The following is a 22,865-nucleotide window of genomic DNA, read 5'->3' as shown; positions in this document are numbered from 1 at the left end:
ATACCGATAGTAGGTAATATAGTGCAGAGGTGGCCAAACTGTGGTTCTTTCACACATATTGTGTGGCTCTCAAAGCCCCCACCACCCTGTTGGCTGGCTTGGAGAAGGCATTTGTCCCTTTAAATCACTTCTCCAAGCCAGCTGGCAGCTTGGAGAATGAATTTAAAGTTGCTTTCTTTCAACCTCTCTCCACATCCATCTCTCTCCCTCCCTCAAACATCTGGCATTCATGTCTTGTGGCTTTCAAACATCTGACATTTATTCTATGTGCCTCTTACATTAAACAAGTTTGGCCACCCCTGTGCTTCTGGTGAGGTTGTATATACTGGCTAAACCCATGTTTTGGAGTTTATCTGGTGCACCAGAATTCTAATGTCTCACAGGGCCAACAGCACTGGACACTTCCCCCTTAAATAATAGGATACTGTACTGTGAGCAGGACTTGCAAGCAATCAGTGTGCTTTAGGGTTTGTAGAATCTTTCGGGATCAAGTGCCATGTTCTACTGAAGAAAGTTTTCCTTCCAGACGTTTCGTTCTCAGCTGCGGAGAACATCCTCAGTGGCATTGCAGCCGGAGCAGGCGCTCAGACCTTCTTGGCTGCTGTGCATGTCAATGCACAGCAGCCAAGAAGGTCTGAGCGCCTGCTCCGGCTGCAATGCCACTGAGGATGTTCTCCGCAGCTGAGAACGAAACGTCTGGAAGGAAAACTTTCTTCAGTAGAACACGGCACTTGATCCTGAAAGATTCTACAAACCCTAATGTTACCAGCCGTGAAAACCTGAAATCTTTGATAATCAGTGTGCTTTTGGGACGTCATAATACCCATAACTGCTTTTAGTGGATCTCATGCAGCATAATCCTCTCAAAGTGCTCAAAGCCTTTTCAAGATGTCAGGGCAAGAGGGTCTCTAGGCATGTGCAGAAGGGAAGAAAGCATTGCAGGGCTGAGGTGGTAAGTGGTCTCTTGAATGAGTGAGAGAGGTTTGCTGTGCTGTGCTAAGCAGAGTTACATCCTTTTAAGACCATTGACTTCAATGGACTTTGAAAGGTGTGATTGTGTTTAAGATTACATTATTGGCATCCACAGCAGGGCTGGCTGGTTGGTCTGCTTTCCCCATGGCTAGAAGGCCCCAGGGTATTCGGGAGCTCCTAGAATGTATCTTGGTTTAGCCAGTAAACCTCCATAAGAAGAGCCCTGCTGGATCAGACCAGTGGTCCTTCTAGTCCAGCATCTTGTCTCACACAACAGCCAACCAGTTCCTGAAGGATTAGCAACAGGTCATATTAGCTGAGGCCCTCCCCTGGTTCTGGGGTTCAGAAGTTTAGTGCCTCTGAATGTGGAGGTCCCCCTTAGTTACTATGGCTAGTAGTCACTGACAGGCCTCCTCCATGAATCTATCTAATCCCCTTTTAAAGCTATTTTTATTCCTGTGGCCATCACTACATCTTCTGGCAGCAAGTTCCACATTTTAATCACTCCATATAGTTTTATTCCTGAGAAGTTCACTGAAACATTAAAGTGAGATCCTTTCCCACCCCCTCATTGTTTAAATCCCCTATATACACCCCTGACCTCTGCATTTTCACTCGAAACAAGTTTTATTGAGATGATTTACTCCTGAGTAAACATTACACATATTTAGTGTGTTCGCTCCGCCCTAAATGAACAAGCGGAAGGCAGGGCTGGAATCCCGTATACGCTCCGGTGAGGCTAAATTCTCTTGACTTAAGGGCAAATTTACTTTTAGGCCTCTTATGCGGAAGTACGTTAAAGTCCGGGGGCGGAGCACAGCGGCTCGCAGCTCAAGTTTACTCAGCGGTAAGGCCAGCTGCCGTGCAAGTGCACGTAGAAGAACCGAAGCTCTGCTCCATTCCATTGTGCACTCCCTGGGAGTCAGCCCCATTGCACCGGGCAGGCGTTACTTCTCGGAACCAAGACTGGCCGAACAGGGCGCTCTCGGTTGCGAACTTCGGTTCACCACAAGTGGTCTCGCTTCATTGAGAGTAAACGGCTCGCTCCGCCTCCCCGGTGGGACGGCCTTGCTGCTTTCCCGGAAGCCGGCAGGACAAGCGGCGCGGGAAAGGAAACTGGTTGGTGATGGCTGGGGAGGACCGGTCTCTGGTGCGGCTGGCGCTGGGCACGCTGCAGGAGGCGCCGCACGACCGGCTGCATCTCCTGCCCTGCGTCATCCAGCACGACGGCAGCGCTGCGGTCCAGCGCTACTTCACGCCGGCCATCCGCGGCCCGCAGGAGCCAGAGTCGGGCGACGGTGGGCAAAGAGGCTTGGTGGCCAGGGAAGGCGAGAGAATTCAAGAGCATGATTCCGCATCGGGCTGAACGGGCACGCACAGAACCACCCCACCTCACCTTCTCCCATAGATGCTTCTCTTTTTCCTCTGCGTGGGATGCAGGCCCGTAGCCAGAAAATTTTGGGTGGAGGGGGGCGCAGGGCTTGGCTGGCTCTTCCCAGTTCTGGTTCCACCTGCCCCCAGGCGAGGATCATCACTTCCCCTACTACTCAAGAGAAAGCCCATGCCTGCCTGAGCAGCCTGCAGCAGGCCAGAGTCTGACCATGGGGTGGGGTAGGGTGGGGGAAATGATAACAGGGAAGAAGCGCCCCCCCCAACCTTGTCACACCTAGTATGCGCATTTGCGGTGCTCCTACAAAACCATTTACATTGAAGGATCACAAGCGACTAATAAGGATTTTAGCTGCTATGGCGGGCAGCTAAAATCCTTATACTGAAAAATGATGCTTTCCCCCACGAATTGCTTGGCAGTCCGCGGAACAGCCAGCCGCTTACAGAAGTGAGATGGACCATTGATGGGCGGGGTTTAGGCTCCTAGCGAACCTCTTGGTCTCCCCCTCTGTTCAGGCAGTAACATTTGTTACCACTCTCAGCCCTCTAAGAAGGTCGGGTTAGAATGTGCTATTATAGCAGGGAGGAGCAAGATCTCACCTTGTGTTTTAGTCCTTCGCAAAGTTGCTGTTGTTTTAACTAAGCCGCCAGTGCTGAGTGACAGCCGCCAAACAGTCATGCCCTGCTGAGCAGACTTTCATTTGTTCCTGAGGGCTTTAGGAAGGGCATAACTATCCCCCCCCCTTAGGATGCAAGTTGTTTGGCCCAACAGGTAACCACTTCCTCCTTCAGCTTGCTTGCCTTTCCAGATCTTTGCCACCACTGCCTCAGAGGCAGAGGACAGTTTGGGAAAGGGCCTGTGGTAGCACGGAGCCCCTGTTCACACGGGCCCCAAGATGTCTGTGGCGTTTGCAGCCCCCAGGTGTTGTCGCTCTCTCTCTCACTCTCCCCCTCGCTTGCTCTTGCTGTCCGTCTTCCTCTCGCTTCCCCCCCCCCCAGCGCTGTTGCTCTCTCTCTCTTGCTCCCTCTCACTGTTCCCCCCCTTTTAACTCTGCTTCACCACCTCCGCTCAGCAGACCCTGCTCAGAAAGTGCATTGGGTTCCTAGAGGACAGCTCCAATGGAGGGGCCCTATAGAGGGAAGGGGGGTTTAAACAGAGGGGCCAGCCCCTCTGTGCCCCTAATGTAGCTACGGGCCTGGTGGGATGTCTGCCCTCTTCTAGATCAAGATGGGTTGTGTCTGTCTCTATAGGGTTGCTAGGTCCAATTCAAGAAATATCTGGGGACTTTGAGGGTGGAGCCAGGAGACATTGGGGCTGGAGCTGGAGCAAGGGTGTGACAAGCGTAATTGAACTCCAAAGGGAGTTCTGGCCATCATTTTTTTTAATGCCTCCCTTCCATTAGAAATAATGAAGGATAGGGGCACCTTCTTTTGGGGCTCATAGAATTGGACCCCCGGTCCAATCTTTTTGAAACCTGGAGGGTGTTTTTAAGACAAGCACTAGATGCTATGCTGAAAATTTGGTCCCTCTTCCTCAAAAAAATAGCCTTCCTCCGAGCCCCAGATACCCATGGAGTAATTCTCCATTATACCTAATGGGAATCGGCCTCCATAGGGAATAATTGAGTGCCCAGCAGACATTTCCCTCCCCCACTCCTGCTTTCTGATGACCCTGAAGCGGGGGAGGGCTTCCAAACGGGGGGGATCCCCTGCCCCCACCTGGGGATTGGCAACCCTATGTCTGTAGCGGTAGAAAGGAATGAGTCCAGTAGCACCTTAAAGGCTAACCAGATTTGTGGCAGGGTCTGAGCTTTCGTGCGTCCCTGAAGACTGAATAAGAGAGGCGCTTTTAGCCTAGTCTTTAAGTTGCTACTGGACTCTTGCTCCTTTCTGCTGCCCTTTTCTAGAAGCAGAACACTCTCTTAAGAACATTAAGAGGGCTCGTGCTGAATCAGGCCAATGGTTTGTCTAGTCTAGAATCTTGCTTCCGACAAAATAATACTGTGGAAAATAACTATGAAAATACTATTACTTTTTATAATAATGGCAACAAGTTTAACTCCATGAGAGCATCGGATATGGAATTAATATATTAGAGACTTTGACTTGATATTGATTTTATTTCTGAATTGTTTGCACAATATATAGGTATGAATTGTTATTATTAAAAAACCCTGGTATTTTCATAATTATTTTCCATGATTTACTCTATTTTCCATGGTTCTCTTCAGGATCCAACAGTGGCCAGACAGAGAAAGCCTCACTGGTAACAGCTTTCACCTGCTGACCTCACAGCAGCATCTGAGAGGCAGAAGCATTGTGCCCCTGAGTCCAAAAGTCTCATTCAGCTATCTTTGGCTATTAGCTTGACCCCCTTTGAAATCCTTCTAAGGCTACGGCCACTGCTTCATCTTGAGGCAGTGAGTTGTCTGAAATTGCTCTTCCTTTTGGTTGTCTTGAATCTGTGCCATAGTATTATTCTAGTATTGTTTCTTTCTATGTGCCTAAGTATTATTTTCCTGCCAGTATCTTTCTAACAATTTCTTTTTGCTTCTTTTAATGCCACACCTGTCTGTTATAGACTTGCACAAAGATCCACCAACAGCAGCATCCTTTTCATCTTTTTGAGCAAGTCTGCTATAACAAGACCTCAAGTAAAGTGCCCCTGCTTACTCCAGGGTGCTTTCTCCCTTTTCAGTTGTTTGGCTTTAACCCTTTTGGTTGCACAAATGCCTTGGGTGGAAAAGGGATCCTGAAACACTGCAGATCTGCAAAGGCAAACCAAAGGTTGTGACTCATTGTTATTTTTTAAAATCGAGATGGGTAGCCCTGTTGGTCTGAAATAGGGTAAAGTTTAAATCCAGTGGCACCTTTAAGGCTTGAGTTTATTCCGGATATAAGCTTTTGTCTGTATGCACACTTCTTCAGATACCAGATGGTTTCTTAAGTACGGTATGTATGCTCATGGAAGCTTATGCCCAGAAAAACTTGGTTGTAAAGGTGCCAGTGGACTCAAACGTTGGGTTTTTTTAATTGATGGCTTTATTGGGTAACCTGGAAGATGCCTCAAGAGTCAATTTGAATATGAGCACAGCATATACATTTTAAAAACAAGACAGAAGTGAACAAGAGTGGCCTTTTATTCCAGTACAGCAGGTCTTGTAATTTTTGGTGTCTTTCCCCTGCAGAGTCAACTGTGTCTTTCCGTGGCCGAATGCTAAAGGGGAAACAAGTCCTTGTCCCTGAGGGGTACGTGGGACTGGTACTAGAGGAGGCAGCAGCTCCTTACTTGTCATCAAAGGCACGTTTGAGCAGAGGGGGGCAAAACTTGCTATGAATTGGTACACAGAGAAGTGCTGGTCATCCTTGCTGAGTGCTCTTTTTCTTCTCAGGAGCGGAATATGCAGGTGAAGTCTACCTTTGACTCAATGACTGTGTGGAACCTGGAACGGGCACCAAATGAGAGCGATGAGATCCTCAAGGCCTTCAGCTGGCCAAAGATTGCAGAGGGTGTAAGTATTTTCTGTTGGTGGTGGAAAGTGCCATCAAGTCCCAGCTAACTTATGGAAACCCCTTGGAGTTTTCACAGCAGATGTTCAGAGGAACTTGCCGTTGCCTTTCCCTGCATAGCAATCTTGGCTTTCTGGGCAGTCTCCCATCCAAATATTAACCAGGGCTGACCCTGCTCAGTGTTCTAGATTTGATGAGCTAGTGCTAATCTGGACCATCCAGGCTTATGTTTTACCCCCCCCCCCCCAAACTTTCCTTCAGTCAGTATCCTCAAGAGATAGTAACTTGCCCAAAGACTGCTCAGCGAGGCTTGCACCTGAGTGGAGAGTTGAACCCTGCCCTCCCTGGCCCAAGTCTAGCACTCAAAGCACCACATCTATAGGCAGCCTGCTCTTTTGGCCAATTACTCCATTTAAAAAAAGTATTTCTCTGCTCCTTTCAGGCATTCCTTATTTTTCCCTTACAAAAATAGATCCCCTACTAGATATCCTCCCCTTTTTCAAACAAAAACAAAAAAAACCCCTAAACAAGCGAGTGTGTTTGTTATTCTGAAATTCTGCCCAGAAGACTGGGGTTTATTTTGTGCCTGGTTAATGCAGTGCCCATGCTGTAGGAGGATGTTTGGAACATCCTGATATTTTGTGAATGGCCCCATCCCCCACAGAAGCCATTTTATGGCAGCACCCTCTGTGTTCTCAAGTATTCCAGAACGTAATTGCACAGGTGTGGCAAAATCCTTGCCAGAATGCTCCTGAACAGACTGGTGCCCACCATTGCAGAAGAACTCCTCCTAGAGCCAGTGCGGCTTCAGAGCTAACAGGAGCACCACCGACATGGTATTTGTTCTCAGGCAGCTCCAAGAGAAATGCAGGGAACAGAACAAGGGTCTATATGTGACTTTTGTCGACCTTACCAAACCTTTCAATACCGTTAGCAGGAAAGGCCTGTGGCAAATCTTGGAACGTTTAGGATGTCCCCCAAGGTTCCTCAGCATGATCATCCAGCTACATGAAGACCAGCGAGGCCAAGTCAGACACTGCAACGACCACTCGGAGCCCTTCCCAATAGGCACAGGTGTAAAGCAAGGCTGCGTTCTCGCGCCAACTCTCTTTACGATCTTCTTTAGCATGATGCTTCAAAGAGCCGCAGTAGATCTAGATGATGACGATGGTGTCTACATCCGCTATCGCACCGATGGCAGCCTGTTCAACCTGAGGCGACTAAAGGCTCACTCCAAGACAATGGAAAAACTCATCCGAGAGCTACTATTTGCTGATGATGCTGCACTCGTCTCCCACTCGGCATCAGCTCTGCAGCATATGACGTCCTGCTTTGCAGAGGCTGCCAAGCTATTCGGCCTAGAAGTTAGTCTGAAGAAGACAGAAGTTCTCCACCAGCCTGCACCCCAGGAAGATTATCACCCTCCCTGCATCACTGTGGGTGAATCAGTTCTGAAGACAGTCCAGCAGTTCAGCTACCTGGAGTGCATCATCTCCTCAGATGCCAAGATCGACAAGGGGATTGACAACAGGCTGGCAAAGACAAACAGTGCATTTGGCCGACTGCACAAAAGAGTGTGGAGCAACAAGCATCTGAAAAAAGGCACAAAGATCAATGTTTACAAAGCGGTTGTGATGACAACCCTCATCTACGGCTCCGAATCGTGGGTTTTATACCGTCATCACCTGCGACTCCTTGAGCGCTTTCATCAGCGCTGCCTTCGCACCATCCTCAATATCCAGTGGAGTGACTTTGTGACCAACACTGAAGTCCTCAAGAGGGCGGAGGTTACAAGCTTCGAGGCACTGCTGTTGAAGACGCAGCTGCGCTGGGCAGGGCATATTTCTAGGATGGAAAACCACCGCCTTCCCAAGATTGCTCTGTATGGCGAACTTTCCACCAGCCATCGAAATAGAGGGGGGCACCAAAGAAGAGATACAAGGACTCCTTGAAGAAATCCCTTGGCACCTGTTGCATCAACCATTACCAATGGTCTGACCTAGCCTCAGATCGCAAAGCATGGAGGCACACCACCAGGCTGTCTCTTCCTTTGAGAACACACGCATAGCTGGTCTTGAGGACAAAAGGAGATTGAGGAAGAATCGCACTGCTACAGCACCAACCCCAAATCAGACTTTTCCCTGCAGCCACTGTGGCCGGATCTGCCTGTCCCGCATTGGTCTTGTCAGCCACCAGCGAGCCTGCAGCAGACGTGGACTACTGCACCCTTCTTAAATCTTCGTTCGCGAAGTCAAGCCGAGAGAGAAATTTAATTGGGGATACCTGTGCTCAGGCCTGTAGCTATGTGTGGGCCTCTGGGGGCACAGCCCAGACTTCTGGCCAAGGCCCCTGACTCTGGGGCCCCAAGGAGCCCCTAACATATCAGTGGGAGCTGCCACTGGCCCCGCAATTTGCATGGTGGAGAGGTCAGGGTCAGCACCAGAAGCAGTTTGGGCCTCACAGCTGCGTTAAAGGCCCCCTCGATCAGCTAATCAGCAGGCCCTTTAACTGCCTGCCAGCCTGCTATTTTAGTGGTGGGGAAGGAAGGTCAGCGGGGAGAGCAGCTCTCCCTTCCCCACCACTAAAATAGTATGCTGGGCTGGGGACAGAAGCAGCCCCCAGCCTCCAGTACGTTAAAGGGCCCGCTGACCAACTGATTGGCGGGCCCTTTAACTCATGCGGGAGGCTGGGGGCTGCTTCTGCCTCGGGCCCCATGCACTATTTTAGTGGCGGGGAAGGGAGAGAGGTGACAAGAGCAGCAGGGATGGAGGGTGGGAAAGTTGTGTGGGGGTTCTGGGGTGTGTGAATGCTCCCTGAAAAAGTTAAATACCCCCTGACCTTCCAAATCCTGGCTACGGCCTGCCTGTGCTCAGCTTTTCACATTTTAGCCTGGATGCCTCCTTTTCTGGTAAACCTGGGCATAGAACAGGGTTCATTAGGGGAGTGGTTGAGAGATAGTTGTGAATTTCCTGAATTGTACAGAGGTTTGGGCTGAATGACCCTTGAGGTCCCTTCCAGCTCAGTGTTTCTAAATTAAGAAACTTGAGATTTTATTGAGGACTAGCAACTTTAAATTCACAGGGAGGGGCTGTTTCTGCATACAAGGGACAGGAATGTGGTTGTAATGTGTGCTGATGTCTGCTTTTAGATCCATGCTCCTGTAGCGGATGACAAATAAGATGGACAATCAACACAGCGCTGCAGAAGATAAACAGCACTCTGAGTTTGCTTTGGACTGCTGGGGACAGAGGAGGCCAGCAGAAATTGGATGAGACAGCTGCTCAACACTCATGGATCTGATTTCCGCTCCCCCTGCTCCTTCCAGCCCCCTCAGTGGACATATATGTATACAAACAAGATGGACTGTTTATGTAGAATTTGGCTTTCTTAATCTGTTGGCCTCTGGTAGTTTTAAAGCTTTTCTTTTTTGGTGTGTATAGATTTTGAATAGATGCAACAGCAGGTCGATGCCTTTGGGAGTAGAAAGGATTCCATTTGTATTACAGCTGTTACAGTTGCTGCCTGTTCACATAAATACATTTCCTGAAGGCAGCTATAAGAGTTGTTACAAGCCATTTCAGCTACATCTGTAGTGTACACTGAGCTGTCTCTGGTTGTGGTCTGAAATGCTTACATGAACATGTTTTGTATTAAATGAATAAGAATAGGTGTTTTAATATTCTCCTTTCACTGTATCCCAATTCCTTATACCTATACCTTATAAAAGCTTAACCACAGCTATAGTTTCATAAGATATGTGATCATAATCACATTAAGAACATCCATATAACACAGGTGAAAACTGTACACAGTCTTTAAAACTCTTCATTAATTTATTTTGATTACAGGAGATGGATGGGGTCCCTCTCTTAGCTCTCCCCCCTCTGATTCTCAGAAGTTTTGAGCTGATGTGATAGAGGTACCCTTCCCCTCAGCCAAGAGGTGCGCCATTGCTGTAGATACTCCTTTAGAGCAGTGGAAGATGGAGGTTTTTCCCCAAAATTTACTCACAGAGTGGTGCTACAACAAGGTGTCAACAGGTTTCTTCTGCCCTCGAGGCTCATGGAAGCAAGAGCAGTCCTTGCTGTTCACCTTGGGATCCTGTGCCAAAGCAGAACAGTTTTACCTGGGAGCTGCAGCATAATTCTGCCTGGAAAAACGGTAGTGGCAGCAGCTTCTCCACTGCAGTGCATTATGGGAAAGTAGCCTGTTGCTAAGAATATATCCCTCCTGAAGTAGGATCCAAAGTTCCATCACTGACTTTTTGTAAGAAAATCTCCATTCCATTAAGTAACAGCATAGGAAGAGTGGAATGGAGGGGGGTGGGGGGGAAGGACACACTGTTCTGTGCTTTCAGAATTTCTGTACAAAACTGAGATATACAGTCATATACAAAAGGGCAGGCGAGAGCAGCTGGGTCTGGTCAGCACTGCCTGTGGTTCAGGGCTGGCAGAAAAGTGTCTTTGCAGGAGTGTTCGCGCATTCTGCCCTAGCCCTTATTGTCCCAGTGTGGGAGGGTCTGCCAACAGTCACTCTTCACTTTGAGTGGCCAGACTCTACTCTCACCACTTTCCCCTCTTGCTCCAGTCTTTGGGGGTGAAGTGCAGACACTTGGAGTCGATCCGCAGGATCCGTTTCAACATGGCACGCTCATGTCCATCCACTATGTCCTCTGAAAGCGTTAGGATATACTGGCCCTAGAATGGAAGATCACCACAAATTTTTTTTAAAAAGGGAAAGAACTAGATTTCGACTCTGCTGAGAACATCAGAGGAACTGCACTCCCCCCCTGCCCCCAAAGCAGGTACACGGAGAGGACTTTCTGGCCTTGCTGGTGTACCTCCTCATGGCACCTGATTATTTTGGCCAGTGTGTAACACGTAGTGTTGGACTGGATGGGTCATTAGCCTGTTCCAACATGGCTTCTCTTATGTTCTTAATGACAAAGCCACAGCAATGGATTCAATAAGGCTCAGGCTCCATCTCTATATGGAAGGTTTTGCATAATGGTCAAACTAGCAGCTGGTACCTTGTAATAGTTGATGAGGTTGAGGTACTGTAATGTAGAGATGACATCTTCCTTCTTGATGCTTGTGATTTCACTAATTTCGCTGGAAAAGGGAAGGAAATGAACACTGAGATGCCAATGCTACCATCTCAGCATCCACTGGGGTGGAAAATGGGGCATGTTGGCCATTTCCCAGGAACTCTTTAAGTACTAGAAGTAATACTTCCACCCTCCCTGTATGTTAGGACTTGAGACCACCACAGCCCTTCTCCAGTACTCTTCTTTTGGGCACTCACTTGATAGTGATTTGTGGACGCTCTCCATTCTCTGATTTGAGATTCATGAGGATTTCGAGAATGGTCTGGGACCAGTAACTTCGGTAAGACAAGAGTCCCAAGTCTGACAGGGGCTTTTCTGGTGTGCCCGTCTTCCCTTCCACCTTGGATAACTCGTAGCCTTGGTAGGAAGAAAAGAGAGCAATTCCGTTTGAATGGGTTTACTATGAAATTCAGTAAAAAGATAAGATTGACTGTACATAATAGGAGGGATTGTGGGGCGGAAGATTCCACTTGTACCTCTCAAGACTTGAGAGTTTTAAAATGTTGGTGAAGAAGCCCTCTAACATCCAGCTTGCTACAAATAAGTAGTAGCCAGTGGTCATAAAAGAATAAAAATATTTAATGGAGAGACATGGTTCTTGGAAGAAGCTAGGAAAACGGGAAAATAACAGATTTGGCATCATAGGAGAGTTACTGAAGATCTTTATGAAACTGAAGATGCTTATTCTATAGAATAGATGCAGTCTAAAATAAGGCTTTTCACACTAGTCAGGTATTCCCTATAATGAGGATGACACCAATACATAGAGTAAAGCAAGATTTTTGCTCTGTTCAGCTGCACATTGATCAGCAGCTGCTGTTCCCCATCAAGGATCAATGTCTAAACAGTATGCCATTTTACATATGACAAAAGCACTGCTCACAGCAATATATGAAACAAATCCTTTTCTATAAGCTAATCTTAGACCTGTTACCCAAAGCCACCAAAAGCCAACCCAAGTAGAAAACGAACCAAACAAACAAACTGATCTGAAAAGATTATCAGGACTGGGTTTCAGCAGATCCCCAAGATGAAGGTATCATGGGGCAGCCTCAGGTGTGTTCTGCGTACATGATGCTTTAAACCTGGCTCACAGAGCATTTCACAGCGGCATGATGGGAAGGAAATGGCTACTTTTATCCTCTTAAGGATGTCAGATACAGTTATGGGTGAACACAGAAAATTAGCAGTGCAAGTAGGCGAGGGAATGTAACAAGTGCTTACCCCTACAACTGGTTAAAGGAAAGCTTCCACTTACTGAACTCAATCAGCAATTTGCCATAGCCTCGTCTCTGGTAAGGGGGCAGAGTCAGGATACAAGCCACGTTGTAGTCCTCTGTGGATTCCTTCTCCTACATAGTGGTGAAAGAAGCAGTTATGCTATTTTTTTTCCTGACAGTTGTTCCATAGCTCCCCAAGATACCTGATCATCCCACCATCAGTTACAAGAAATATCTCTCCTTGTCCAACAGCAACAGGTCAGGTTTGATTATTGCTATGGAAGAGTCCATACAAGAAATCTGAACACTCAAATCTGATGCAGGATTTACAAAAACAAGGCCTCCATCTTTCGTAGCTGCATCAGCTACAAGAAAGAACTAGAGGAAAAAATGGCAATCTGATGAAATATCTACAAAGCTGGATATGAATTAAACTAGGCAGAAGGGGATGTAGTGTGTTGACTCATGCTCTGTTAGTAATGAACCTTTCTGCAACGTTCCTTGTTTTGTTTGCATTGTTAATCCTATGTCTAGACTTTTAACTCCAGCTTTTCCCCTACAGAGAAAGAACTGGCAAGCTGGGAAGAACTGCAGTTCCGAAAATCACATAGCAGTAGGCTCCCATGGTTCCAGCAATCCCTTTGAACGTTACCTTGGAGAAGTAGCCAACGATGTGGAAGCCCTTGCTGTCATACTCCGTCATGACATAGAAGAGAAAGGGGTCCGTGTCATAGTAGAGGGTCTTGTGGTCCAGGAAGCATTTTGCAAGCAGGCAGAGATTCTGAGAATAACTCTGTAAGAAGGTGAGAGAGGGAAAGAGCAATGAAAATAGTAACCATCCCTGTGAAAGGAAAACTCAGCATCCATTACCAGCATGAAGCAGCTGGGCTGAGGAAATCCTAGGCCATTTCAAATTCAAGACAAAGCATTTTCTCAGCTTTCTACAATGCACGGTGCTTAGGAATCCAAGGCAGGTTTACAGGGATCTATGTATTTGTCCCCCAGTTCTGAAGAATAAATTTCTCAATACATATGAAGTAGAAATTCCATAAAACTGAGGGTGGAAGTGGAATCCAATATGGATCAGATGTTTGAATGCCAATTGGCTGGAAAGTAGAACAAGGTCTGTGTAGACGGGGCAAAGAGTGTCGGAAGGGACTGGGTGATAATCAGTCTCATATTTGCCACCAGTCACCATCGAGTCATTTCTCCTCCATCTCATATCATGGAATCAAGTTCTTGGCAACTGAAGGTCCCCACCTCTCACAATTCCACCCCTGCCCATTCCACACTTACTTTGTTCTTCCGCCCATCAATCTCAAAGAAGGAGATGGTCCCCTTGCGGTAGATTTCATTCCCAGGTGGATGCCGCAGGTCGCATTTTGTCTGCAAAGAAAATAATTGCAAGCTGAGTTGTGCTGACAGAGATCTCTGGTCAAGTGATCTTTCAAAATTGGCAGCTTATTTCTTGGCCCAACTAGGAGGGGCAACTTGCCATATTGGAGGGCAATACAGAATTTTCCTGCTGGTTCAACTGGCTGGAGAGACTCCCCATGGCTATTCACTTGACTCCCTTGCTCAAGCCAGTTTCTATTTCTGGGATGTGCTTGCTCTCTAACTGCAGTAAACTGCCATCTAGATGGGTGTTGTGGCCCCTTATGATTGTAAGAACAAGCTCCAGGGGAAAAACTCTCTTACACAGCAAAAAATACACCAAGAAACAGAGAGGTGAAAGCTGCAGACCATGAAAACAGCCACCCAGAGAGCCCTGGCACAGCTGGGTTCCAAATCTAATGTTAATATGATCATTTGCCTCGTTAAGAAGATGAAGAAGATATTGGATTTATATTCCGCCCTCCACTCCGAAGAGTCTCAGAGAGGCTCACAATCTCCTTCATCTTCCTCCCCCACAACAGACACCCTGTGAGTTGGGTGGGGCTGGAGAGGGCTCTCACAGCAGCTGCCCTTTCAAGGACAACCTCTGCCAGAGCTATGGCTGACCCAAGGCCATTCCAGCAGGTGCAAGTGGAGGAGTGGGGAATCAAACCTGGTTCTCCCAGATAAGAGTCCGCATACTTAACCACTACACCAAACTGGCTCTCCACGATCATCTGCCTTGTAGTACAATGAGGAACCTTTAAATAGATTCAGGGATAGCCAAGCACCTGAGTCTCACTGAACTTAGATAGACAATGCCCATGTTTTCCACAACAAATACTCTTCTTGATGTTTAAACTAAAAAGATAAAGGTAGTCCCTGTGCAAGCACCAGGAGGAAACAAAGCAGAGATCATGACCCGTCCTTAGTTTTTCATCTCCTCCCACCCTAAAAGGCAGCCCTCCCCAGCTGTCTGGAAGTCCTTCTCAGTGGAATCAGGTGAGAGGCTATATTCATCAATCCAAGTATGGCTATTTTGGAACAGGTGAGAGGCTCTATTCACCAACCCAAGTATGGCTATTTTAGAACACCACTGGTTACTATTATTGGTCCTTCTTTAACTGCTTTACTTATGTCCTTTACAATGCATTATCGTAATCATAAATAAATCGTGTTTAGACAAGAGAAGATGTCACTGAGTCTTCCTACTTGTTACTGGAAAAGGCTCTCTGGTGGCCAATATATAAGGGAGGGAGTGGTGACAGCACGCTGGGGAGGGAGAACCACAGTCTCTGAGCAATGCCAAAAGGGAGGATCTGTTTCCCACCTGCCCCAGGCCAAGCTGAAGCACTGGCCATCCAAAACTGGTGTTACTCCAGAGTAACTGTTCACATAAACAATGTCTTGGAGAAAATATTAAGACAAACATTTTCAATGTCGGTTGTGTGTGTGTGTGGAGTCATGACAGTTCAGTTGGTTACCATTTGCAGATGTATCCCAGCAAGAAAGAAATGTTCCGTACATTCTCCTCCTTCCTCCCGCCCCATGGGAGGATAGTAGGAGCTGCACGTACCAGGTGCCTCTGGAGACATTTGAGACTCTTGACATACTTCAGGCAGAACTCGCACAGATAGAGGACAGGTAGGGTGGTGAGTTCCTGTGGGTATGGTGAGAAGTACCAAGGCTTCAACCGGTGTCGGCCAAGCTCAATGCACTCAATGTTTTTCATGCGTGTGATGATGTCATCATGGCTGCGGTCCGATACCAAGCTGCCTGTCATGCGTGGGGCTGAGGGGATGCCGTCCGAGCTGTCCTGCGAGTCCTGCTCACAAGCGGGGAGATATTTTTCACAACCGAAAAAGAGCGGCTTTCTTCCAGCCCGGGACACCTGGCAAAGCAGGTGGGCAGTGTCGGTAGCCCCGGCACTCACCTCGTCCGTGCCGAGGCAATTGGACTTCCTCTTCCTGCCTGGCTGGGCAGCCACTGCTCGGCGGGCAGAACCATTCTGGGAAACAGAAGACCAAGGAAGGCATCAGATGCAGAAAAAACACTTCAGAAGGGTCTCAGCTGGAAGCTCTCCCACTGCCTTTCCCCTACTCATACAGGTTGGGCCAGAAGGGATCTTTAAGACTACATGATGCTGTCTTTGTGCCAAGGCAGATGACCTGGTATTCATGTCTGGACTCACTGTAAATGCTGGAACAGGTCAGCTTCAGGAAAGTGCTAAATGAACTAGCTTCAGATGGCTCACCAAGTGGGTGATGCTGCCAAATACAGAAGAAAGCACTTTTGTTGTTGTTCAGTCACACAGCCGAGTCCAACTCTTTGCGACCCCATGGACCAAGTCACACCAGGCCCTCCTGTCTTCCACACACCCGAGCCCTAATTAATCTGACCTGAGAAACTCTCTTCTGTCCCCAAATATGGTCATCAGGAAGACCCTGAGCATGAACAAAACCCACATCAAGAAATGAGCTTTCTGTTACTGTCCATGGCACCACCAACCTGCCCACCCCAACATGGTCCCACATGAAATAACTTTGCCATTACTTGCTTTTATGAATGTGACACTCTATCCGTGGTCTCATGCCCCAGTCCCTCTTTCCCCTCACTCTTGCCAAGTCCTTGCTCACGAATGTAATTCCTAACCCAGGGCAAACGTACAGCCAAATGCCATCTTCTATGAAACACATGTGACAGCTTACCTGGGGAAACACGGACGCCTGTGTAGTCTCAGGCGGTGCAGGGATTGGTGTTGCTGGAGAAACCACCTCCACTTTCCGCTTCTGGAAGAGACCAGATTAAAACGGGTTCTTTGGCACTGCCCATCCCCCTCCCCAATGTCCCCTCCTCCCTCATCCTGGGACACAATCCCACTTGCAATATATCCAAGAGGTCAAAGTAATGACAAGTAGTGGCAAGACATGGTTGCTGCTGGGGCTGGGATTCCCCTCACAACTTTTACTAGAGGGAGGGGGAACTGGCAAGAAGCAATGGGGTACCAGGGGACAGATTTACATCGGGATCTAATTAGTCTACTCTCTCAGAAATTGAAGCCCCATCTATACAGCAACCTCTTGCTAAGCACCTTGAAAAGGAACTGGAACTGCATTTTTGTTCTACCCCTGCATCTGAGAAACAGATTTTTTTCTAAAGGATGCCTTTCATTTGTGTGGCTTTCTCTCCTATGGCATTGGGGACTGTTTAAACAAGGATACAGTGGCTCTTCACAATGCAGGGCCAGAGAATATTTATTTAAGTTCATGTAGAAATAGCTAGAGCCCAGAGAAAGGAGACCAGAGAACCCTCCAAGTTGCCTGAAGCCAAGATCCCTTCCCTTTGGGCAAAAGCTGATGGCCAACTCGCTGCAAAATTCTATGGCATATCTATACTACAAATGCTGGTCAGTTTCAAACTTGCTTAATGGTCAGGGCTCTTAGTCAAGGAATCTTGAGGGCTGCAACTTTACAAAGAGAATTCCAGGGAAGAATTCTTTGCACACCAGAAAACCACAGTTCCTAAGAATTGCTTGTGGGAAGCCATGGCCGTTACACTAGGTTCAAACAGGGAGAAATATGTAAGCCATTCAATAAAATGCAGCCAAAAAACAATAATCTAAACTGTGCTTTGAGTGGAATTCAAAGTCTTACAGACTTTGGATCTCAGGATGCATCCACAGCTCAGTTTGAGCAACACATTAATAAGCCATGCAGTGCTTTCAATAAAAGCACCTACGGAATGTGCATGGTGCATGCCACACAGGGTTTAGTGTATTCTGAAGTTTTGAATCTATGGGGCAAGCCCTGCACAGCTATGGTTTGACATGGGAGGAAACAGAATGCCCTCAAGGTGAAGGCTATGATGCCCCTGGGCTCTCCCTGGAGGCCTCCCTTGCCAGCCCAGACCTAGCCCAACCCCGCCCAGCTGGTGCGGCCTGTTGAGAACGTGCCGGGTAGACAAAGACACAAAAAGAGCGAGCCGGGGCGGCCGAGCGCCGGTTCGTACCGTTGAACGATGGTTTGGTTGGACGCAGGAGCTGGAGGAGAGGGGTTGGTCGGGCGAGCCGGGGACGGCCTCCCTCTCTTTAGGAAGATTAAAACGGAGGGTTATCTGCACCGGGATGGGCAGGGTTTTACCGCTGGATGGAGTTGCGGCTGGTTGTAGAGACAGATCCAAGGTCTTCCTCTGAGTAGGGAGGAAGACGGGTGTTATCAACACATGGGGAAGAGGCAGTGCTGCCACTCTGGGGGAGTATGCTGGGGTCACTGTCCCCACATGCTGCAGGTGAGGCAGCAAGAGAGAGAGAGCACAAGGCCCAAGACCAGAAGAAACCACCAATACTTCTGAAGGCCCCATTCTTATGGCATGAAAGTCTCAATATCTTTAGTCCAAAAACAGCCAAGAAGCTGGGGGTAAGGCATGAGCACTCTCTCCCCAAGTCTGTATCAACATTCCACCCACCCATCCCTTTCAAGGCTTCCCTCCCTCCCCCTCAGCCCACAGTCCATCATACCACATCACGTTCTGGAGAGCTGGGTCGGGATCCTGGCAGCCCATTCTTGGTGGGGGTCTTTGCCTCTTTTTTGGGGAACTGGATCTTTTTCAGGTCCAGACGATCATGGGTCACCCATTCATCCAGACGTTTGTTAACTGTATGGTTAAGACAACAAACATATTTTTCCTGATTTTACAGAAGCAAGTGATAAGTCAGAAAATCTTCCAGGGCCCTTGTTTGTTAATAGACAACTTGCACTGAGTCCACCAAGTCTTTTCAGCTGCCCTACTGAGACACTCCTCCCCCAAACTATCTAAGCTGTTCACAATGGCTGCTATTTATCTATTATTGTATTTCTTCATAAAATATACATACACACACAAAAGCATGGCATCAAGGGCTATAACCAGGAGTCTACAATTTTTGTTGGGCTAAGTAGCCAACAAAAAACCTGCTGTTACCAGGACTGTGCCAATCCTTGGCTTTGTGCTTCAGAAGTCTTCCAAGTGCTTCAACATGCAGTACAAAGTAAGGGCCAATCTCAAGTATCACCAGGAGATAGGCTGCAGTTTGTATTTTGCTAAACACAGAGACAGTTGGGGGGGGCGGGTTACCTGGATAGCCTCCAAAGTACATTGCAACACTATCAAGCGCCTGCTCTCTTCCTCAGCATGGAGCATTAAGGATCATGCAAATAGCTAGAGCTCATCATGTGAAGAGATGAAAGGGATGCTTGCCATCGTGAGCACATTAGCAGACTCCTAACTAGGATGCCAGTTGCTACCATAAGTGCAAAGCCTCTGGTGATTTGGCTGGACCATTTCTTCATAGAGTTCTTACCTATTCTTAATCACACAACACTGTCCATATTAACACTGCCATCCTATGCAGAGGTACGCATTCTAAGTCCACTAACTTCAATGGTCTCAGAAGGGTGTAACTGCTTACAATGGCACTATAAATCTTCACTTTCACAACCTATTCTAGAACAGCCTTCTGCAACCTTTTAGACTATCCCAGTTGTCTACTCACAATCAATGTAGTGAACGTAAAACAGTTTCCGACCACTGATGTCCTTGACGCTTAGAATTTCAGCCAGTGCTGTAAAAGGGAGAAAAACAAAGTTATGTTAGGAAAAGCTGAATGAGGAGTCAATATGGATGGGCTCTTGCTTACAAAAAGCAGAAAAAGGCTCTTACAGCTTTTGGGGAAGCATCCTAATAATCCCAGAATGGAGAGGTCTCTGAAGGTGACTATTGTGGTTGCTATAGTGAATCATGCATAATGGTGTGCTCAGATGTTCTTTTGAAACAGGTTCAAAGTCCTTCTCAGCCACATGGCTAAGTGTGCAAGCTGCTCTAAAATGGGAATATTAAGACCAGCTTGCTTGGTCTAGACACAAGAGATATAAGTTTAGAAACTAGCCACAGCATGTGGTGGCAGAGGCTTTTAATGTCTCACTCTATCTCTTTGGGACAAAAAGAAAGTTACACTGCACTCTGATTTGTATTGCCAATGGTCTTCCTCCCAGAAGCATCATACTTCTTTGTAACAGCTTTTGAACTCAGCTCCAAAACAATTTCATACATACAGTGACTCACATTTCTGTCTTGTTGTAACACAGACCTATCTCAAGAATCATGTTGACACCCCTTACCCAGCATTTTAGCCAAAGTTCCTTGGAAACAGTATTGAACAGACCAGTTAGGGCAGGGATGGCCAACAGTAGCTCTCCAGATGTTTTTTTGCCTACAACTCCCATCAGCCCCAGCCAGCATGGCCAATGGCTGGGGCTGATGGGAGTTGTAGGCAAAAAAAAACATCTGGAGAGCTACCATTGGCCACCCCTGAGTTACGGAATAGGTAGGATATAAATACCTATACCAAGAATTAACGTGTGGGGACACCTTTTCTATAATGAAGGGCTAAGAAGTCTGTGGCTCTCTGGTTTAGAAAAAGGACAATGAGGAGGGCCATTATAGAGATTTCTGAAATTATGCATTGGGCACAGAAAGCAGTTTTTCCCACTCTCTCATAATTCTAGATCCCTAGGGCACAAAGTGAAGTTGACAGGCAACAGATTCAAGGCAGACCAAGAAAGTACTTTTCCTCTCAATTAAAACTGTGGAATTAATTCACAGTAGACACAGTAATAACCACAACCATGGATGGCTTTAATGGGGGAGTACATAGACTCATGGAGAATAGTTGCAATAGTCATGAGAACCAAAGATAATATCCACAACTTAAGACAGTACACCTCAAGGCCAGCACAACGAGGCAACTAGAGAAATTCTTTGGCAACTGTTCAGCCGCTCTGTGAATACAGAAAGATGGGCTAGATGCACCACTGGTCTTATCCAGCTTGGCACCTCTTATGCCTTGGCAGAATGGTGGCTAAAGCAAGGGGGCTTGGTCCAGTAGATCCCCATTTCAAATTTCACTTCTGCTTCAAATTCACACGAGGGCACTCTATCCAAGCCTCTCCCTATCTCTCCGCATCTCATCTGTGACAGCGAAATGACAATACCGGTCTAGTTTACCAAACTGTTGCAAAGACTACTGAGAGAATACGAGGGACGGCTTAAGCACTAAAAGCACCCAAATACAAAGCCGACCCGGCGAGACCCATAATAACTCCTCCCCTCCACGCCTGTCCCCGCCCATTCTTCGTGTTTGGCCCCACCCCTCACTCACGCCACTCGTCCTCATTGTCTTGGTTACGGCGCAGCACAGGAAGACGGCAGCCTTCGGTTACCTCCTCCTGCAGGGAAGACAGAGGAGAGCTTAGGAGTGGGTCACACTCCGACGGGCCCCCTCTTCCCACCCCTTTCGCGGCTCCCCACTCACCACCTCCGCCATCTTGGACCCTCGCTGTTGACCGCGGCCTTCTCTTCCGGCGTCTACATGAATCTCTTCCAAGACAACGAGAGCCACTTCCTGTGTCAGCCTAAAAGGAACTCAGACTATTAAAAACACACACACAAAAAGAAGCCTCCTCTCGACGGTAGAAGCCGCACGTCTGTCACGTGACGGAGGAAAAAAACGTAACTTCGATTCGGCGGCCGCCCTCAGTGTCACGTGATCCGTCAAACTCAAATAACCCGGATGTGGGGTTTTTTGTGTGTGTTTTATTTACATACATGCGTTATCTATTTATGATTGGGTACTTCTGTAATGAAATAGAGATCAGCTCTCTTTTACCTACTGAGTTTTTAGCTGCCAAATATATCGCAAAAGGAATGCGACAAAGCAAAGTGTAGATCGGGGTGGGGAATCTTTTCTCTGCCAAGAGCCATATGGATATTTATAACATCATTTGCGGGCCATAAAAAATTATCAACTTAAAAAACAGTGCTCCGCTGAGGGAGAATGATTCAGGCCAGCAAAATTAATGCAAATAAATTTTTTTAAATTTGAAGTCATGTGGGAAGAGCCTAATCTCGCACACACACACCAGGCTCGCAGCCCTAGGACTCAGTAGCATATTAGACCACATCCCCTAATATTAGCATATTAGGTCACACACTCATTAGCATATTAGGCCTCACCATCTGGGATAATCAAGTGCAAACAACTGTGACAGTAATTTTTCCAGGCCCTGCAGCAATTCTGCCGGCTGGCCAGGCCCTGGGGATCCTGCCGCACAGTTCATCTGGGCCCTGTGATCGCTTGCCTGGCTCTGGGGAGGCTGCTGCACAGCACGGCTGGGCCCCAGGATCCCCGCTGCCACATGGCAATCTATGTAGCTGGCCAGCAATCCTCGAGGGCCATACCAAGTGACCTCAAGGGCCATATACGGCCATCAGGACAGGTTCCTCACCCCTGGTGTAGATCCTTGTGCTGCGGTGGCAGCTGCTGCCAAAGCAACATTTAAAAAAACCCAAACCTTTGCACAGCCAGTTCAATCTATAATAAATCTGAAGCCTGAGCAAAAGCCTTACCTGGCCACTCCCATTTCCTAAAACAATTAGCGGGCGCCGAAAAAGTGTCAGGAGGCACCTTGGGGGCTTCTGGACTATGCTATACCAGCTGGGTTTTAGATAAAAAGGTAAAGGCACCTGTGCAAATACCAGCCGCTTGCGACTCTGGGGTGACGTCCCATCAAGACGTTTTCACGGCAGACTTTTTTAATGGGGTGGTTTGCCATTGCCTCCTCCAGTCATCTACACTTTCCCCTCAGCATTTAACCGACGTCGGAAGGGTTGAAGGCTGAGTCAACCCTGAGCTGGCTACCTGAATCCAGCTTCTGTCGGGATCCAGCTCAGAGCGTGAGCAGAGCTTAGGACTGCAGTATTGCAGCTTACCATTCTGTGCCACGGGGGTTTAGATACTGCTATGCTATTTCCTTTATTTTCTTTATTAGCAGCAGTTCCAGCCACAGACTAGGTGGGGAAAAGCTTTCACCCCACCCACCCGTTTTCGAATGCCGACTATGTTATGGAAAATCGCCGGGTGGCTGTGCACCAGTCACAGGTTCTCAGCCTAACCTATCTCACAGGGCTATTGTAAGGATAAAATGGAGGAGAGGTAAACGATCTGCTTTGGATCCCCATTGAGGAGAAAGTCTGAGGATAAAGTAGATTCAGATGGGCAGCCCCTGAAGCAACAGAACAAACTTGGGAGTCCAGTGGCGCCTTTCAGCCCCACGAAGTTTAATTCTGGGCATAAGCTTTCGAGTGCATGCACAGGCAATGGACTCAAACATTGTTCAATACATCCAGGTGGTTAGCTGTGCAGATTTGAAGCAAGAGAACAAAAAGTGAAGAGTCCAATGGCGCCAACAAAATTGTAT

At 47.6% G+C, this 22,865-nt stretch overlaps 3 protein-coding genes across 6 annotated transcripts in view; 2 read left to right on the top strand and 1 right to left on the bottom strand.

The window, feature by feature from the left end:
• Positions 1–22,865, top strand: part of RELA (RELA proto-oncogene, NF-kB subunit) — a 542,238-nt gene that overhangs the window by 476,447 nt on the left and 42,926 nt on the right. The gene's annotated exons all lie outside the window — the stretch shown is intronic.
• On the top strand, positions 1,835–9,538 carry RNASEH2C (ribonuclease H2 subunit C). Its single transcript, XM_060251642.1, has 4 exons — positions 1,835–2,270; positions 5,550–5,662; positions 5,754–5,873; positions 9,020–9,538. The coding sequence occupies exons 1-4, from the start codon at positions 2,099–2,101 to the stop codon at positions 9,047–9,049; spliced, it is 435 nt and encodes a 144-aa protein (XP_060107625.1). The 5' UTR covers positions 1,835–2,098; the 3' UTR covers positions 9,050–9,538.
• On the bottom strand, positions 9,679–21,095 carry KAT5 (lysine acetyltransferase 5). Of its 4 annotated transcripts, XM_060251615.1 has the most exons (14): positions 20,921–21,075; positions 20,768–20,834; positions 19,103–19,171; positions 18,089–18,225; positions 17,581–17,760; positions 16,281–16,361; positions 15,506–15,580; positions 15,149–15,397; positions 13,495–13,584; positions 12,851–12,991; positions 12,237–12,330; positions 11,176–11,335; positions 10,901–10,982; positions 9,679–10,568 (listed from the first exon to the last, which is right to left on the bottom strand). In XM_060251615.1, exons 1-14 carry the CDS (start codon positions 20,930–20,932, stop codon positions 10,434–10,436), a joined length of 1,572 nt encoding a protein of 523 aa, XP_060107598.1. In that variant the 5' UTR covers positions 20,933–21,075; the 3' UTR covers positions 9,679–10,433. The 4 variants fall into 4 exon arrangements, with proteins under 4 accessions (XP_060107598.1, XP_060107614.1, XP_060107590.1 ...); XM_060251631.1 differs by lacking the exon at positions 17,581–17,760 and having other exon boundaries at positions 20,921–21,095; XM_060251607.1 differs by having other exon boundaries at positions 15,149–15,580; positions 20,921–21,081.

The sequence above is a fragment of the Heteronotia binoei genome, chromosome 1, assembly GCF_032191835.1.
Source record: "Heteronotia binoei isolate CCM8104 ecotype False Entrance Well chromosome 1, APGP_CSIRO_Hbin_v1, whole genome shotgun sequence".
NCBI lineage: Eukaryota > Metazoa > Chordata > Lepidosauria > Squamata > Gekkonidae > Heteronotia > Heteronotia binoei.
Note: the sequence above shows the minus strand (reverse complement) of the source record. Positions and strands in the feature narration are given on the sequence as shown.